Source organism: Sparus aurata, chromosome 22, assembly GCF_900880675.1.
Source record: "Sparus aurata chromosome 22, fSpaAur1.1, whole genome shotgun sequence".
NCBI lineage: Eukaryota > Metazoa > Chordata > Actinopteri > Spariformes > Sparidae > Sparus > Sparus aurata.
The window spans coordinates 25371801-25392110 of record NC_044208.1 but is presented as its reverse complement, the minus strand read 5'-3'; the positions used below and the strand labels follow the sequence as shown (position 1 = coordinate 25392110).

Below are 20310 nucleotides of genomic sequence, written 5' to 3'. Positions count from 1 at the left end.
CAGTTCCTTTCTACTGGCTGCCTTATTGGCAGCTCAGCAGGGCACAAATTCTCTTTTAATAGGTACTTATTTGGGCAATAGGAGAAATCCCATATTTTTGAGAAACCCCTACTCCCTCCCCCCTGTACTCCTGCTGCTGAGTTGTCTCAAACGCTCATGCCTCTATTTATCACTCATTTTCTCCTTCTTTATTGCTGGGTTATCCCTCATTCGTGCCACCCACTGAAATGGACAGGTGGAACGCTGCATCTTGGGTCAGCATTTCGGATTGGGACAATGCTATCCCAGAATGGAGTTTGTATCACTGAGTATCCATTACTTTGAAACATTTTAATCCCCTTGAGGTGCTGTCACAGGTAGTCTATGGTGACAGTTTGCAGCAGCCTGCACAAACGGTGAGCTTAAAGTTGATTGAGTTTATCTGAGGAAAATTGAATCCTTTTCAAATGAAATCCGGAGGCTTCTCAAACACTTCACATAGGTCAACCAGAATATGTTGTGTGTGTGTGTGTGCGTGTGTGTGTGTGTGTGTGTATGTCTATGTGTATCCTCAGTATTTTTGACCATGTTTGGGCAAACCTGGACCTTGAAGAGCCCTCAGCAGGGTATGTGTAGTTGGGCAAACCGAACCTTCGACCTCCTAATCTGGTCTAAATGAGACCGTCACACATGCAGCACAGTGCGGCGCAGCACAGTGTGATGTAACATAGTAATCTTGGGATAATTTATGTATTTTTACTCTGCAGGCATCCCTCTGCAAAGGCCAGTTATCTAACGTCCATGCCCAAATTAAAAGTCTCTTGCAGGTTGCCCTGCACCTTCCTCCACCACCTCTAAGTGAAACATCAATCCATTTATGCCAAGATTAGATTTAGCCCAGAGTTAGGTTCATGTTGTGTCCTCACACGACTTCAGGAATATTATAACAGGGATCTTAGTTAGCCAAAAGTACACCTTCAATATTAACTGACTCCTCCTGACATCCTCACTCTGGTGGTGATGGTTGTGCTTGATTTTTTTAGACAGCAGTAGAGTTGTTGCGGTGGATTGTGCCCCTGTGGTCACACTGACCACTTTGGCCATCGCAGGGGCAGGTTCTCTGGGCTTGTAGGTAAAGCAAACAGACCGGGACACTTTGGATACACTCCGGCACTGAAGAGCTTCTCTGGAGGCTGAGTGACACTGAGAGAAGCAGTGAAGACCAGGACAGAGGTTGAAGGGTTCGATGTGTTTGCTGGCAGGGCTGCAGCTTGTAGGCCGCTGTATCAGACCACAAGAAAAGCAAATAATTACCTCAGTGATCACCAGTATTTTGCGAGTTACCAGTTTTTACAGGTGGGACACAGCTTGTCTTGTGAGAATTGTGGTGGGATCCATTGTTACACCTCTGAAGCACTCTTCTGTTGCCAGTCACATTGATATGGTGCAGCCAAGCTACACACCACTGTTCATGCATCATTCGTAGCATGCTCCATTTATAAAGGGCTATGATAGGCATATTCACTATGTGCTTTCATGTTGCCATGCATATAATGCATATACATGAAGCTATTGCACATTTTATTCAAAACTATTTTTGAATTGCTATTAATGACATGGTATCAACGATACATATTACTATTGTTTTATTGCCTAAGCTACTCCATATAAAAAGAGTTGAAGCTGAATCTAATCTTTGTGTTCAAAGAAAATTTGAATTGCCACTTTCTGAGCAAGAGTGAAACAAAAGAAAAATAAGTTGAGTGACTGATTGAGATTGAGTTTGTAGTTCCCTTTGTCAGATAGAAACTGTTGGGCCTTTACACAGGCTGCCCACAACTTTACTGTTAAGTCACTTAGACTCCTCTGTGCTTTTTTAAAAAAATGTTCTCTATTTTCCCCCCATGCTATGTCCACACACTGTTTAAAATCAACTGCATGGACATTTAAGTCTTTCTAATACCAGTGTTCCGGTGTGACGTTTCTATTATTAACCAGACACGGATACCATCTCCTCACCATCACCTCATGAAAAATGGCCTTTTCCATATTCCATTTGGAGGCTTCAGTTACACATATTCATCACTGTGCAAAGACTGAGCATTTCTAGCTGTATTTTAGCCTCTTACCCATACAAAGCTGCTTAAACCTTTATTTTAATAGGGATTCCCCGAGTGATGTTCAAGATTTTCCTGCTTTGTTGATACAGTTTGTTCTCTGCCTTAAGCTTTAGTCCGGTATTGTTCCGCTCTCTTGTAATTTCTGTGTCCTAATTAACCTCATTTTCCTTGTGCATCCGTTTTACTAACAAATAAAAGTAGTTGTGATACAGATAGAGCATCTGTTTACAGTTGACAGAGGAGGTTTCTCCCAGAGAGCTGTGTCCTATGCAGTCGCTAATGCGTTAGCCTGGCCCCTGACTTGATTACGTCCAGGGAACTCCCTGACTAAGTGCCTTTTTAAACATTCACAAACACACACACACATGCGCGCGCACACAGTCAAACATGCAGCGCTCTAAATACCTCTGATTAAGATTGCTGATAACCAGGGGACAGCCCTTACCCCCTCTCTCAGCTCCTTCCCTCCCTCGCTCGTTCCCTCTGACAGGCCTCAGTGTTCCCTCAGTGAGGGTAGTCATTTGCCCTCAGGTCAGCAGACTCCCTCTGACACATGCACACACACACGCACATATGCGCACACACACACACACACACACACACACACACACACACACACACATACACACACATTAATAACCCCTTTTTGGCAGAGGCTTTAGGTCATAATTTATGAGGTGGATGCTCCGTCCATTAGGCCATGTGTTAAATTCTTTGTGTAACTCAATTTGGCAGAGGCTGCATGTGGATGACTATATATAGAACTCTTTGAGAATGTGGATGTGTGTGTCCCAGTATGGGAACTAATTTACATCCTCTGCTGTTCAGTAGGGATGAACCACGGAAACTGACCCGACAAAGGTCCTGTGTTTGAACATGTGGGAGATCTGCTGTATTTGAATGTGGGAACGTCTCATTCCTGTTGACATCCAGGCATGTATTATGTATAATATTTGCACGTGTGTGGTTCAGTAAGTGCGTGTGTGTGCACATATGTTCTGGCCGACCACAGTTCAGTCAGCGTTCGTGATTGAAAGACAGCCAGTTTCCATCCCAGGCTCAAGTTAATTATGTAACCCAGGACCGAGGAGCATGAGCGAGCAGGGTGATCCTCAACTATAAAAGGCAAAGAAGAGGATAGAAGAGGGTCATTTGGCTTGGAAAAAGTCATTTTCCTTTCAACAGCATAATACTTTCTCATCCAAAGTCCTAGAGAAACAAATGGTGATTACAGAGTTGTATACATATTACCCAAGACAAGTATATAGCAGCCAACAGACATAAGCATTTGTTTCTTGCTTATTTCTATTAACTGGCAATTACTTCATATCTCTCTCCAAAAATTCTGCATCGTGGAAGCATTTTTTTTCATTAATGCGCAATCAGATAGTTGCTTGACAAGTCAACCTCAGAGACAAAAGTGTTAAGGCTTATGTGACCTGTTATACACAGCAAAAAGGGGGGCTCTAGAATTCTTAATAGGAGAAAGTTGGTTCATCAACATTATCACTACCAAAATGTATGTTGCAGAATTTGTACTTTAGGAGCCAGAGTAGGTAGAGCTGAAACAAGCTGGCATCTGTTACATAGACACTAAACAATCCTTAATCCTTGATTTTCCCCATAATCTATTAAGTAAGGCTGTAGACTGATTGTTTACCTCAAGCTGTGTGCCTTGCTCAGGGGTATTAATATAGCCAAGCCTATAAGTTCTTTATTCAGTCTCTCTGTGACTGAAATGAGTCCTATTTCACAGGCCTAAAGATGAAGCCCAATCCTCCGAGCGCACTTTAACTTACTTTCTTGAATCACATATGTCCGTGCATTCCTTGTTCTGTGGACTAAAATAAAAAGGCATACAAAAATAGATTTTTGTCTTGTCATGTCATTAAAGGCTACATTATAGAAGGTATAGCTCTGTTGTGTTTCAAATGACTGAGCCTACAATTAAAGATATTTATTCCTATCTCATAATATATCAAACTTTGATCCTATGTATGCTGCTCATCACTGTGTCCAAGGCTAATGGTTTATTTAAAAAGATCTCAAGCTGGTGGTTGTAATAAGTTAACAGGAGGCAGTTTGGGTCCTATTTATGAAGGAAGCAAAACTGTTGCTTTTTTATTTTTAAACCTCCTTTTTCATACACAGTTTGGTTATTGAATGTACAATCTTTCCACCACAGCCCTGCTTCAGCCTTCTCTGTTACCGACAACCTAATGTTTCCCCATCATGCCAAGTTCCACTCTGAATTCACTTATTTTCATTGTGAACTTTAAAACGGTTGGCAGGCAACGTGGCACCCTATCGTGCGCCGTAAGGCGTTGCTGCTGCAGGAATCCTCTGAATAATAATGGCATGCAGTCCTGTTAGAGACTCTCTGGGCAGAGAAGGGTTAAAAAAAATCAAGTGTACACACGCGAGTTGACACAAACAGGCGTGGACAAAGACAAACGAGGAGACACATGGACAGACATACGCTAGGAAACACACACAAAGTCACACACAGCTTGAGGGGCCATAGAAACCTCAGTTGACACCTCAGTGAGCAAAGTGGAGCCCAAATGTGGATCAATTGAAACGAGCGAAAAGGGAATTTCAGTAGTGATTAGTGGTTGGTCTCGCCATTCAGCTTTTCCACTGACTCTCCTGCTCATTGTTTCCTCAGTCCCGCAGCTCTTCCTCTCAAATTGTTCAGAAAGTGTTCCCTGCGTGCCAGGATTTATGTAGTAACGTGTTGCCCACAAGTTGGCATGCTGTATCAGGCTTGAGCTGAATTGAGGAGACGTGAAAGCAAGTGAAATCAGACATCTGACACAGATCATGCACACAGGATCTCCATCCTTGTTGAGGTAAGTACATGTTTGCTTAGCGATCACTGCCCCCTCTTACACCGCCCTGCTGTTTAACGACTAAATGAAATGTAAAAACAGAAGCAGGCCATTGTAACATCGATTTCACTGCCATATGTGCTGCTTGTTTAGCGAACAGAGGTCTTCTTAGAGTTATAAAAACACTGTATGCCTTGCTAAGGGCTCTCATTTAATTAAAGACTACTTTCATGCAGTGCAAACAGCAGTATTTTTATGGTATTGCTCTGTGTGTCACGGCATGAGCTGTGTGTGACAGATGTGTGCAGCATGTGCTGTATGGGCAAACATGAACCCTTCTGCTAACTGGATTCGGTCTGATAGGGATAGAGCTAATCTAATTCAATAATTGGTAATGCAGTTAAACAAACCTGCCACCACCGCGATGTTGTAGTCTGTCGGAGACCTTCAATCGATGTCCCTTGAGAAGGGCAACCTGTTGCAGTTTGCTTCCAGGATATTGTACTTGTTCGTGTCTTCTGTTTTTTTGTTCTGTGTGTCCTGGTTGGTGGTTGTCTTGCCGGAGGTCATAACATAGATGCTTAACTAAACCAGTTGGCCTGAGGTGTGTGTTTTTTTTTTTCCATCTTGCCTCGAGTGCAAATACTGGATACAGTCTACAATATCATAGCTACAATACAAATGTAAACACAGTGCAATACAACATTGTTACTGAAGTGTCACCTCAGCACGAACATCTTACTGTAGTGTGCCCTCTGCATGAGATTGCTCCCTCTGGCCTCTGGGTTTCTCATAGTTTCCTCCCCTTTGCTCTCATCCCTGCCTCCCCCCCCCTGCTGATCCCACTCAGCGCTGTGTCCCTGCAGGTGTGTGTACTCCATGTGAACGCTCTAGGGGCTCGCCTTCTCTCGGCGGGAACTTGTGCAAACACACTAGCAAATATGACATGTTGGTATTTTTCAGACTTTCAAATGAGCGCCGTCTTTGGTACATTGTGCAAATGTGTTGAGGTGAGACAGACGAAACAGGCTCTGTGGATACCTTTGTTAAATAATGTGTAGCACATAACACCAGGCTGCTGTAGAATAACCATCCAGAAATCTGCACACATCAGATTGGTGATGTATAACTGTGTCCTGCTTTATGCATGACATCCACAGACAAACATGCAGTCCATTTAAAAATCCTGAGACAATTAATGTTTCACTCCCCTTTTTATTTTCATGCTCTTTCCAATTCACACCCTTTCTGCTTCTTTCTCTCCTCTAAAGAACAACAGCAGTAGGGAGCAGCAAGATTCATCATAGCTTTCTTTCCAAATTGTCTACAAAAGTACTGGTTAATTTTTAATTCTAAAGACGCAATTTGAATGGCAATATGATGTGATGCAGCAGATTGATATTATATTCATGACTCATGAAGCTCGTAATAGTCAGAGAATTATTCTGGAAATTGTTTGTTTATGTCGTCCTTTTAAACATCTTCAACTATTGTTCAGTCACAGTTTGTTAGCAATAAAGTTTAAAGGTTAATGTCATCTTACAACACCAATGTTGTGGAATGAAACTGAGTTTTAAATGTCTTTTTTCTACATAAGAAAGAAAAACTATTTTAAGAGGATGAGTTTAGGAGTCTCACAGCCGGGAAGCCAGGAAAGAAGCTGCTCAGTAGCCGGGCGATTTGGCAGCGGATACTTCTGTATCTTTTTCCAGATGGCAGCAGGGTGAACAGACTGTGGCTGGGGTGGGTGTTGCCTTTTTTGTATCCTTTGGGCTCTGTGCAGACATCTCACTTCACTGATATCACTGATGATCTGTAGATGGGTGCCAATGATGTTCAGGGCGGTTTTAACCACCCGCTGTAGAGCCTTCCTGTCCTGGGCCATGCACAAACCATGCCTGTTTGTGATTTTTTTTCCAGGCAGGATGCCCTCTATTGCTCCTCTGTAAAAGATGCCAAGAATTTGTTTTAGGGAATTTAGGCCTCTCAAGTTCTCTTAAGAAGTAGAGTTTTTCCTGTGCTTTTTAATGGAGTGGTGATGTGCGATGACCTCTCCCACCTCAGCAGCTCATACAGCTCATGATGCTGGTGTCATCCAAATACTCCACTATAGAGTTCAAAGTCAAATTGAATATTGAATTTACGTATCTTAATTAATCCATGTCAATAGGTTAGACCGGCCACCCTGGATGCATTAGACGTCAAAAATATATCCGAGAACGACCTGTAAACAGTCATATCCGCATCATACCAGCATGTCACTACAGTTTTAATGTCCGTGTCTGTTCACAGACATGAAAATACACCGAACAGGTGTGGGGCAATTTCTTTCTTTCACTTTCACTTTCACTTTTTCTCCCTCTCTCTCTCCCTCTCTTTCCCCCTCCTGCTTTCTCTTTCTCGGGTACAGGAAAATCAAGTCATCATATTTGCTCATAATTATTAAATCATTCTTCATATAAACAGATGGAACAGGAGCCACGCTGCAGCAGCAAGCAGACTCTGTGAACACATGCGAGTGAGCAGCAGCAGCAGCAGCTCCTCAGCAACGCCGTCGCCACGCAGTACAGATATCAAGTGTGTCCAGCCTGTCACAATACACTTTCACTAAAGCTTACAACGGTCTGCACAAAGTATTATGTTACAGATTAATGTGTTGAAAAATGAACAGGTGGCCTAAAACAGGCAAACAAATGAATGGCATGCCATTTTCCACTTAAGTGAGCATTTGCCAGCCAAAGGAATTGTACAAACAAGTGCAACTATCAAACAGATGAAGGTTCATATGTCAGAAGAAAGTTGCTCTGAGTGGCAGTGGATTTGTTTTGGGTAGCAGAGAGTCGTTGTAGGTGAGTTGGTAGTGTGTCCTAGGTTGGCTTCAGCCTCAAGGGCTGCTCTGACCCTAATAGTGAGAGGGAAGGATTAACGGTATTGCTGAAGAAGAGGCACATTAAGAAACAGTGTAGTCGACCACAAAGGAAATGTTCTCTTTCTGTGCCTTCCAGCAGGCATGCAGGCAGGGATACGCATGTAATGAAGAGCATAATGCTTTTAGTATCTTCAGCCACATCTCCGTTTTGTTACACTTAACGAACAGAAGCACTTGTGTCTAGACACATATGTCATAGTCATTAGTTAGTATGTTGATGAAGGTTCTCAGTCACACAGGTCATGGTAATTCTCAGCGCTCAGTTCAGAACTGAAGAAGCCTCTTGGAGGAGTCCAGTTGCCTACGATATAGCACTTAGAATCATTAGTTGGTAGTTTGGGGCATTCTGTTTGAAGAATGAGAGGAGGTGTGTCACGTGCCTTCACCGCTTATAGCAGCAAGATAAGCAAATATCCTAGACAAACAGATAAAGTAACACGATGACAGAATATGTGCAGTTAAGATTAGCGAGACGGATACAGCCTCAAGACAAAAATGTTATTGTACTGTATGTGTGCAGTGAAGCAGACTTTTAAATAGACCAAGACACTAGTGTTACAGCAGGTTTGTCTACCACACATACATGTCTCTTCTAAAACTGAACCAGCAGTTTTGGCGGAGTAGCAGCATTGAAATGTATGCTGAGTATGTAGACAAAGCTTAGCCGGTGTTTAAACAAAGCTAGATCTCATGACACTCTGAAAGTTCCTAGAAACTGAGAGATGAGATAATAGTATAATCAGGCAGTATGCAAATGTATCAGAATACTAAATGTAGTGATGCTAAGGAAGGAGCCCTTTTTTTCCAGTAACAGTTATTTGTATGGAATCATTCATTTCACTGCAGAATTTCACGCAAGCCATGAATTTACCATTTGATAATACAAAAAAGAGAACATAAGTTTGGACTATGGTTGCATTTGTCTTTCACAAGATTAGGGGATTAAGTCGAAGGCCCGATATGCTCTTTTTCATGTATTCATAGATTTCTTTGGGTGTCAACTAGAAAATATTTTATGTTCAAATGCTTTACTGTTTCTCATACTAAGCGCTGCTGCGGCGCCTTTATTCACACCCTGTCTGCACGCTCTGTTGTAGGGCCTGTCGGAGGGTATAACCACGCTGATCAGTCGTAGAACAGAGTAGGCGGCAGCTGTCTGTGAAGCAGCAGGTTTCTTTCAGCTTTAAGTAGTTTTTTGTTAAACTTTCAAGGGTTTGTTTGAAACACCACAGGGCTGGTGCTTTGCTTTTAGCTTAGCTGTGGTTTACAATTGAAGACGGCCTTAAACCTGTGTCGTCTAGGTCGGAGTCAAATGCATTGTCCTCAGCAGCTACAGTTTAAACAGCACCTGTAGTTAAGTCTGAATCCAGTTGTGGAATCACCTAAACTCCTGTAGAGCTCACTGAATTTGAGGTCGATCTGCTGCAGACGTGGTTTAAAGAAGGTCATACAATTCAGTATCAGGACTAACAGAGCCTTGTTCACTTACTTTAGCTGATTGGATCTCTTCTCAGATCTGTGTGGTTATATACACAATGCTCTTGATTGACATGTGGACTGGGTCAAAAGACTCCTTTATGTTGTTCTATGTCGCAAAGGTCCACCCACACAGAACCTGAAAAGAGGTCTAATGAGCCAGGCTAACTGAAAATATCTGTGCGTGAGTGTTTGCAGAAGGCTTTTAAACCCATCTCCTTTCTTCTAATCACATCCTCTTCATTACTGAAGTAGCTTTACAATCTGATAGCAATAAGAGATGCTACCTTTCACCTGGTCTCACCTGCTCATTAATGTCATGGAGACAGCATATGGGGGCAGTCATTTGGTTAACCAGAAACCATTTACTTTTAGAGAGGACAAACACATCCTCTCTGGGTAAATAGTAACACAGATATCTGAAAACTGTGATCTTTTACTTCCTACTTCAAGTCAATACACACCACTAAATCATCTTTAACTACATTAATCCTAGCCATGGACAGAAAAAAAAAACATGCAAAGAATAATAGATATTTAGGGTTTCAAACTAGCAAGGTAGTATTTATGTTGCAGTGGTGCGTTCTGTTTTAATAATGTTTTGATTCGCAAACTGACAGATGCTGGCTGTGGTCTGGAATAATGGGTGGCAAAACAGAATGATGCATGTTTGTTTATCTGAAGACTTTCCAATGCAAGGCACTTCTGGGAAAACTACCTTTTTTCACAACCACAGTTGGATGAGAAGTCAATATTTAGTTAAATGTCTCGGCTTACTACAGTGTTCCAAGGGATGTAGAGTGTAGTGGAGCAAAACGCAGAAATGAAATGAGAAGAAACGTCTGACCAACTCTGTCAGCACACCGAACGCCTCTGAAGGTGTGTTAAGTGCTTCACTGTAAAAATAGTTTGCTTTGCCTTTAATTGCCTTGGGTTTTCTCTTGCTCTGTTGTATGATACTTCAACCGCCCGAAACCAGTGCTAAGACTGTAAATTTAGGATTTTTTAGAGAGTAAGGCCATACATGGTCAAACCAAGAACACCTGGGTAATCACTGTCAAGTTGCATTATGAACACCATCATATATGTAACATCAGTCTTTATGCTCTAACTCCAACCAGCTGCTCCTGGTAAAAGTCTGACACTGGGCAATGAAACAATGTTTTTCCTCCGTCTGCGGCTGCAAAAGAAGAAAATGATGTTGCACTGGAATCTAAATGCCTTGAATACTTTTCGTAAGGCATTTTTTTCAGTTCGGCTGGAATTCTTTGCCTAATAGACATGATTTACAGTATTATACAAACAGTATAATGTTCCTGCTATGATCCTAATTAAGACCACGTTCCAGGTCAGAGAAAATCAGTAATGAACAATGTTGTTGTATTCGTCTATTATTATATAACCATACATTTTATTGTAGTATTACTGTTGGGGCTGTATCAAGTAGCCCATAAATCTTGAGCAAGTACACATCTGCTTTATTTGAAAGTGAAACTCCAGTGAACCTCTTGGGAATCCAGATCATTCTGAGATATTGCAGAGATGAAGCACTTTTATAAACGTTTGGAGATTCCCCATAACTAAATATCTTTTAGTGGGATTACCCAAACCGTCACTCAGATGGGTTAGAAGGGGTCAAATTTTAAGTGAAAGCACGATGACTGTAACACGAAAAACATCAGGTGCTGTGATATCAAGTGAGGCATGAAAGCAAGCCTGACTAAAGACGCCTGTGTTTTCGATCTCATTTTTCACTCGCTTGAACAGAGCTACAAAAAGTGTTATTTTTAATGTTGGAGACCTTTTTAATGCATAAACCACAACAGGTATTACGTAGAGGCGGTTCTCCTGGTCATGTTTCCAGTCGCGTCAGATGTGCCTCACTGTGTGTTGTTCACTTCTGTCCATCTGAGCCTGTCCCCAGTCAACCCTTCCACCACTGGCTGACTGATGTAGCTGTAGCCTAATTTTAGTTTATGAGGTGTGGGACCGCTGGGTGTTACCCTAGCTGCCATTTTAGATGAGGAGGCTGGGAACAGTCTGCCTCACGGGGCTCCTATCTGTCGTAATTATCTCATTGTCAGGGGTTGGACAAGGGGCTCGGACCTCACTCGCTTCCTTCAGCTTCCCTCGGCTCCTCACGTGCGCGCTCACACATCCAAAAGCAAGGAGGCCCGATGTGGGCGCTGCCTTGGCCTTACAGAACCTCGGCATGCCGCGCTGCTATTGGACGGATCTCATCCCGCTGAGGAAAATGTTATCTAATGCATACTGTTGAGAGTGGCAAGATCTAGGCTAACATCAGACAGGACCGCACAACCCAATTAGTCCAAATTAGATATGTGATTTGTCCTATCTGAATCGTTTTGGATCCGATTTAGGAAAATACAGCATTTCTTACCGCTTTGGTTTAGTGTTATTAAGCAGTCTAGACTGGGTGCAGCCTATTTACACCCGCCGTCTCTCTTTGGGTTGTGTTGTTGGAGCCCTGCTCGGCCTCAGTTCTTAATCTCCATAGGAAATGTGCATCTGTGTTTTCAGTCCCTTGACAGGGTGTGTATGTCTGAGTTATGGTCCCCTGGTAGGACGCCGCAGATGGTGGAGGGCTGTGTTTGATGAGGTTTCGTACATCGCTTGAAGTATTGACCTGGACTGGCTGCTGTGTCTCCTGTAGCTTAGTAGCTGTGAAATATAGCAGAATACACTTTCAGGTCAGGATCCAAAAATAAGCTAAGCAACTTCATGTACGCTGATTGTGAAATTCTGGGCAAGTGCCTGCACAAAATTGATATGACAAAACAGATAAATATTGGCCATTGCTGTTGATGAATGTCATCTTATTTGCCGGCAAATATCGGCCGACACCAGTGTTCAGTTGATATATTGCTGCATCTCTAGAGAAAATAAAAGTAGTAAGTAGTTCTAATTTTCTGCTGGGTCCACCCTCTGTGTCAAGACTAATTGTATCTTTTAATGAACCTGCACATGGGGTGAGATTAGCCCTTATTAGCTGCTGTATAATTGCACAGCCTTCGTGAATCGTTCTGTGTTTTCATAAGGACAGCCTACAGACATCTCAAAAGCCTTTATTCATCTGCATTTGTCATGCCGGGGGTGGACTGTAAGCCCACCCAGCTAGTAGTTTTTTTGTATCCTCTGTTGATGTTGTCTCTGATCTGTGTTCCCCACATCAGAAGCAGACATCCCCCCTACCCCGCCGCTGTACTCACCACCCTGTCCCCCGGCCTTTCCAGCCAGCTCCTGTCACACACAGCTGTTTCACTCGTCCATCTCTCCTGCCTACCACTGTTCTGTTTTATCTCTACGCTCCTTACGTCTCTCACCTCCTCGTACGTCTCACTGCTTTTTTTTCTCTCCGCTCCCTCAGATCTGTCTCTCTCTGCCTGTTCATTTTCCCTGTTGCTTTATTTTTCTCCTCCTCACACTTACTTTCTGTCTGTATTTCTCCTTCTCTCTCTATCAGCCATCCTCTTTGTCATCTCAACCATCAATGTCCAGTTTCCCTCGTGTTTATTCCTGGGAGGAAATGAGCGGTTTCTGCATGAAATGTGGAACTTCAATCTCTCTGCAAAACCTGAGTAATGGCAGGGTGCTCGCTCACACAGATGGACACACACACACACACACACACACACACACACACACACACACACATGCACACACACACGCAGAGGCAGACATTTTCACCAATAAAACTAGTGGTGAAGACATTAACCTTCAGCACACCTATTTTTAGAGACTAAATCACAGCCTTGATGATAGGAAAGTACATGATTGTTGTGATTATATGTTTTATGGGATTTTCTCTATATTAGACAACATGTATGCTGTATGTCTGTAATTATTATGATGAAGGAGACTTGGCACTGTAGACTGAAACACACAAAATCGAATCACACCGCAGAGTATTCCCATCATGACTTAATACCGGCCGAGCTCTAAGACTATACATAGTGTGTCACGTTCTCAGTTTTGCCTGACACATTTGAGGCTGACGTAGGGAGAGCCTATATTTGGTGGTGTCATCAACAATATTACAGTTTCCTGTCAGGGCTCCCCCCCTCCCCTCCCTGAGATGGATATCTTGCGTGATGCTACACGTGCAGGTGCGTCACGTGAATCAGGCCTGGCTCGCTTTTTGTGTTGGAAGAGGAGAACAGTGCACATCCAGACTGTTTAAGGCCAAGTCAGAGATAAAAGTAGACTTAGTGGAAAATTCCGCCCTCAGATACTTTTACCGTCAGATACGCTCAACCTGTGTTCCACTGGCCCACCCAGGGGTTGTCCTGTGATGATTTAGTGCACGTTACTGCAACCTGTCTTGCAAATTTATACCTCAGAACTTCTACCGTACATATTACCATTGCAAGGCTCTGCATTTTGGCAGGGTAGGGCTTGTATTCCTTCAAACATGAACTCAATGGCAGCCCAACAAATCCAGCAATGCCTGTCTTTTTGGTGAAAACATTGCACTGAAATACTGGTAGTCTGAAAAAGGCACACATTTAAAATGGCTTGTGCTTGAGATGCAAGATATTTATTAAACCTTCTGCTGTTGCGCTGCCTGTAATCGCATAATCAGGTGATTTAGGAGCCAAGAAAAATTTGATTGTATGACTGCAGTGATTGATTCTGTTTCTACTCTCTAGCCCCTTTATCTTGTCACTTAGTGGCTAATGGCTAAGTAATAAATGATAAAAATGTTTATACAGTATGTCAGAGTAAGAAACTTAGTTCATTATTATATTGCAAGTATGGAAATCTACTGCTAAAAGCCAGACTCGGACTAAAGCTTCATTTATTCTTCTGCTTTGAATCAGTGCTGGCTCTGCATAGATAAATCCCTGCAGACCCTGCGGTCTGTGTGGTAGCATCATGTTCTCTAGCATCTACTCTCTTGTTTAGCAGCGGTGCTAATACAGGGTATTGTGTCCTATAGTTTTCCCAGTAAAGACACCATCCTGGTCGGCTATTTAAGTCCCTCCTGACCAGCCGGTTGCTGCTACCCTTGGGTTACTCACCTTCCGGAGTCGCTCTTCGCTGCTGGACTGCCCCTCCACGAGCAGCCGTTCAGTGTGTTCAGTGTGTACGGCAATCCTACCTGTGCACACCCAGCCTGTCCACTCTGCATGGCTCACCCTCACCCTCCATCTGAACACTTTGTATAAGCCCTTATTTATATTAATATATCACCTATACCTGCTCAATAATAAAAAAAAACATGTTGAAAACTCACTTTTGGCAGTATGGGTCCTCTGTTGAGGTCTGGAGTCCTTATCTTGTCTTCCCTCCCTGTTGTTGTCAAGCAAACATTAATACAGTGGATCTCATTGAGCACCCACATTGAACTTGAGTGCAGTGACCCTGTGTTCATAAGTATTCATTCTTCTCAGTGGAAACAAGAATAATTGTTTATTATTTGCAGACTTTCCATGTTTTGGGCCAATGGCTGACATATGAGAGCTTGATAACATCATTGCTCTCTCCTTGTATGCCAACATCCTAGTTTTGCTCAAAAATAACCCAATTTTCCTGCATGTCAGGTCTATTTACTGGTAAATTAATTTGACATGTAGTTATACCACTTCTCAGCAGAGGATATTTTTGGATGAGCCCCCGGAGGGCCAGGTACAGTAGCTGTGCTCAGTGAATTCAGCATCTTTTTGTGACTACAGGAAAGAGAAGAAATATTGTGTTGTTTTATGTTGCATGAGTTGTGTCCTTGAGACCTCCACGGGCCTTTGCTCCTGGCTGTTATAGATTTTGTGCTAAGACTTTCTCTCTGTCTTTTTCCCCTCAGGTTTGTGAGCAGCCATGACGAAGTCCTACGAATTTAACTGGCAGAAGCACCTGCCAGAGTTCATGCAGGAAGGCGCCTCCTTCGACAGGTTTGATGAGGTAAAAATGACGCATGCTTTCTTGGCAGTTTCCATAAAGCGTGATAAATAAATAAATAAAAATAGAATCGCTGCAAATGTAAAAATAAACAGCCCCTTAACCTGTTTATGACAGCTTCATGATCCATCATGACATTCTCTGATGAAGTTAACATTTAAGTTTAATATCCTCAATGAGCAAATAAAGGTTTAGCCTGTGATGCAAGCTGTACGAGTTTGTCAATAACCTTGTTGATACTGACATAGGTTATTTGCCCTGTCCCATTATCATCTTTCAACCTTAATGACCATTCCCGGGTCAGTCATTAGTGTGCTCTCGCTCTCTCTAACACACACACACACACACACACACACACACACACACACACACACACACACACACACACAACATAGCAGAGGCGTCTCCTTTATAACCTAACACGTCATTGTGGTAATCAGAGCTCTGGCTGTAGGCAGGCCACATCGATCAGCCCCATTAAGAAGCTTCGGCATGGCGACTACTTGTCTGCAACGCATCCACCAAGAGTGTGTAAACGTGTTCGAGTCAAGTTAGTTTTTATTTAGACAGCCTGGCATCATGAATCTGCCTCAAGGGGCTTCTTTGTTTTTACATAGACCATTAATAATATTCCTCACTGGTCTATTGATTTATGATAAGTGGAAGTAGAGTTGGGTAGTATGGTTGAAGTCAGTAGAAAATATGGAATAACACGGTTCTGGAGATCAAGATGTGGTAGAAATCCTGAGACTCTATCAGAGATCCTGAGGTGCTCACAGTGCCACTGATCGGTTCTGTTTGAATATTTATTACCAGTGTCACAATATTAAGACTGGTTCTATGTGCATCAGGATGTAAAATACAGTTACTAAGTGCTTTACAGAAGACAAAACACTACAACAAAATATTAAATTATTTGTCACTTATAGCCACGAGACTGTATTTCCTGTCCATCCAATGTTAATATAATTAAAAACTGACACAATTATTTACCAATAAGATTAGTGTCACCAAATATTTATCTTGCTTTGTGTGCATCTATGTATCTCTATGACCCTTTGTAAGTCTTCCTGTCTTTTTGCCCACGTTTCCTCTGACTAACTTAATCAGGACACTTAGCTAGGACATTTGCCGAGCAAAGGCAAAGTGTGTCACACACACGCGCATGCACACACACACACATACACGCGCACACACCCTTTGCACACATTAGGAAATCCCCTCAGTCCTCTCCATTTATGTGGGCATCAGCGGGGGGAGGAGGATCCCTCTTAGGCAAGGGAAGAAAACTTGAAAGCGCGTAGGGAAAAGCATCATCAGAATCCACAGCCATGTCAAAGTGAGCCATGAAACTGGGCCGGCATGCTACTGAAGAAAGTCCTCAGTGTGTTGCTGCTGTGCATACAAGCCAGGCTCAGGCTGGACGGGGTTAGAACTGGCCTGAATCCTAATAAGGTCGACCTGTGTCAGTCACCTTAAAGGTTAGAATGTCAGCTGGAGTTTACCACTTTGCAACTGATGAGTCCTTACTCATATCATATTTTCTTTTAACTGAAGCGGAGGACTGCAACTAATGATTATTTTCATTATCAATTGATCGGCTAATTTTTTTCATGATTAATGCTCATCAAGAGGCCAAAGCGATGTTTTCAGTTTTCTGCTTTTGTCCACAATCATTCCAAAACCTGAAGACTCATTCATTTACTGTCACAAACAATCACATACGAAGAAAAGCAGGAAATCCTTGCATTGAAAATGTTGGAACCAGCAACTGTTTTTGCTTGAAAAATGACTTGAACAGTGACAAAAAGCTGCGGTAAATTCCCTCATTCAGTAACAAAGTGTGTCATTATTGTGAACATGGTGTAGTCATATCTGCCACTCCAAAATACTATCTTTCATTCTCTGTGTCTGTATGCGAGTAAGTGAATAGTTACTCTGTTGCCTGGTGAATACAAAGCCTCCAGGGGACATCTGCTTCGATTGAAATGACGTACACTGAGTCCCCCTCAGACATATACACGCACACACACGCACACATGCACACACACACACACACACACACACACACACACACGGGTACAAAAATATACCAAAACAGCATGGATATTTTCCACAAAACATTGTACACTTGCCGAAGCCCCACTGAGTGACAGATGGTGGAGACGGGTCGTGTGCAGGTGTGTGTTTACATGTGCGTGTTCCTACATATTTGTCAGTGCAATACAATGCTTTAAAGGGTAATTGTGTCTTATTTAAAAATGTAATAAGATATTTTGACTATATATTTTCATAGTAAGATTTTTTATATTTTTCATTGTGTTCTTGTGTCTTTCTAGTTTTGTCTGTACATCACTTGTTATCTGACTCATTGTACTGTTGTCTGTCATGACCTTCTGCTTAACTGGAGGATGCTTTAAATGCTCTATAGATTTCCAATAATTCATCAGTTTTTGTCTTGGGAGTGAGATGTTTTAGATGAGTTTCCCCTCTCTGACAAGTACAGAGGCAGGAAGGTCAGCAGTTAATGAGATCCTAAGTCATCATTCATGCAAACAGCCAAAGGGCTTCCTCTGTGTGTGTGTGTGTGTGTGCGTGTGTGCGTGCGTGTGTGTGTGTGTGTGCGTGTGTGTGTGTGTGTCTCATTCATTGTCTCACTGATTGGAAATCAATCACTTAAGATCTGACTAATGTTTGGTTTCCATGGAGAGTGTACAGCCTCATATTGACAGACGGTTGTGGAGGCTGATAAAAAGAGGTCGCAATCGTGAGACCCTGAAACAAGAAAAAACACTCGTTTCTGTCGCTTGCTTGACTACTCATTCTAATTTTATAACCCCTACTCGGGATCAGTAATGAGTTCATAATAGTGGTTTGTTGGATTAGACTGATGGGAAAATACCAAAAAAAATCACCTTTCCATCCATGAAATAGACTTAACTGGAGAATATAGCTGTACCTGCTTGCTGTTCACATAAAAATTAGAAAATGGTAATACTTTGAAGTTGACTGAGAGGCAGCATAAGCCTATTATACATGCAGTGTGTGGGCATAAAAAAGAAATGTAGTATTGAAGGCATATCAGACGTGGCTAAAATAAGAAAATAAGTGGAAGAGAAGGTGAGGGTAATTACTTTGCATTTTTGCATTATCTGTCATTATCTATGGTGCTTTATTCTGTAAGTCTTTCACTGCTGAGCACCAGGCAGTCAGAGGAGACAGACAATGCATTCCAATACCCATGCTACCATACTATTTAGTATTCCAGAAAAAGATTTAGCAAGTCCCAATACATAATATGTCAAGTGCATTTTGCCAAAAATACCAAGATGTCATTCTGCATCTGGTCGCATTTTTGCAGTGTGCCAGCCAGCATGCTTCTCTGGCTCTTCTGACCCACAATCTGCTGCACAACAGAAGATACGCCACATCGACTGAGCGGGCGAGAGAGCACAGACAGATGACGGCTCATTCAAGCTGCATTTCAGAGCGCATACCTTTTTCTTTCTATTTGATATTTCCCATTATGGACTGTAACAGATGTATGAGCACAAACAAGCACAATGTTATGATGAAGCATATTGTCTCAATCTTGGGCATCCTGCGTGCAGCAATATGTACTTTTTTGGACAGCTGCAGTGCTTACTCTCATTGTACAGTATATATTGGTTTTTGCTCCAGCTCAGGTGAATTAGTCTACAAATTTATTTGAATGAAAGTGTTGTTATTAATGAGGTATGAAATTTTTATATAAATGAGAGGTTTTCTAAGTGGAAGTTATTGAAAACAACCATTATTTGGTTCTATAATAGAAGTAAAAGTAAAAAGTAGGCAACCTTGAACGCAGCTCGAGAGGCCAGACTCTTGATGTATCATGAGAAATGGATACAGTTTTGGAGGCAGAGACCTGTTCATTCCTGTGAAAGCTGCTCAGTGGTGCGTAAAGACAAAAACGTTTGACTTCACAGGTATAAAATGTGATGTACAACTGGTTTAGCCCCCAGCTAACTTGAATTGGGATAAAATAATTGACTCCTCTGCACCTTCCATGTGTTCTTGGATTGAATTGATTAAATTCTTATTTTACAAGTCATTTTGTGGAGAATGTCATGCTCAAAATGATTTATCAACCACTCTCCAACCACTTATTTTACAATATTAGTCATGGGAAAAGTCTTTTTGGCCCCTGTGCATCACGTGACGTTGTAATTACACAGTTTGACCACAATGTCAAATTAACTTAAAAGTCCTGCGCTTGTCCTGGGGGCTTGGGCATGTCATGCAGCACTTCTTGTTTACATCACCCAGCAAACGGCTCATGTTGATCTCACTTGTTAAATGCTTGAGGGAATGTTTATGGATCAGTGTGTGTGTTTGTGTGAATTACGTGGTTTGGATATGAGAGAGTGTGTGTTACGTCACCTTGATGATTAGTCATGCGGATGGAAATGAGTTTCTGTGTATGTGTTAAAGTTACGTTAGATTAATAAAGTTAATGCAGACATGGTAACATAAATCTTTGACACATTAGATGCTAATTGTGTCAAAGATTGTTGTGAGGAAGGGGACAAACCATGATAAACACACACACACATGCAGAGCTGCACTGCCCCAGGCACTTTAGAAGGATTGTACACATGTTGATTGGGGGCTGGACTGCCATAACCAATGGTCTCCATCCATCCACATCCACCCAGAGATAGTTGGACCTTCAGCTAATTGTTCCTTTGATGGAGGAAGGACTGAGTGTTCCCATAAACCTTTTAACTTTACAAGCACAGGCCGTCTGATAGTGTAAGACTAGCCTGGTGGATGTCCTTAACAGTCAGGGCTCATTTGGGGCCATCGCTTTCATAGAGTCGGCTTCACTATGTGCAACTGAAACCTCTGTCAGTCCAAATGCAGATGAAAGAGAGTCACGCTTTTAACTGCTATTACAGCAGTCTTACTGTTTCCTAAATGGAAAAAGGATTGTTCAATTTGTTTTTACGGTTTTGGATGACACGATATATCCAAATGACGCTAGCTCTGTCCTATTTTGCATCGTGGAAGCAACATC

At 42.2% G+C, this 20310-nt stretch overlaps 1 protein-coding gene across 3 annotated transcripts in view; it reads left to right on the top strand.

Moving 5' to 3' along the window:
- The window catches only part of plcb4b (phospholipase C, beta 4b), a 66724-nt gene that overhangs the window by 18392 nt on the left and 28022 nt on the right, over positions 1-20310 (top strand). For all 3 annotated transcript variants that reach the window (XM_030404614.1, XM_030404612.1, XM_030404615.1), the window contains one exon: positions 15157-15254. In XM_030404614.1, the coding sequence (XP_030260474.1) occupies positions 15171-15254 (84 nt within the window). In that variant the 5' untranslated portion in view covers positions 15157-15170. The remainder of the gene's footprint in view (positions 1-15156; positions 15255-20310) is intronic.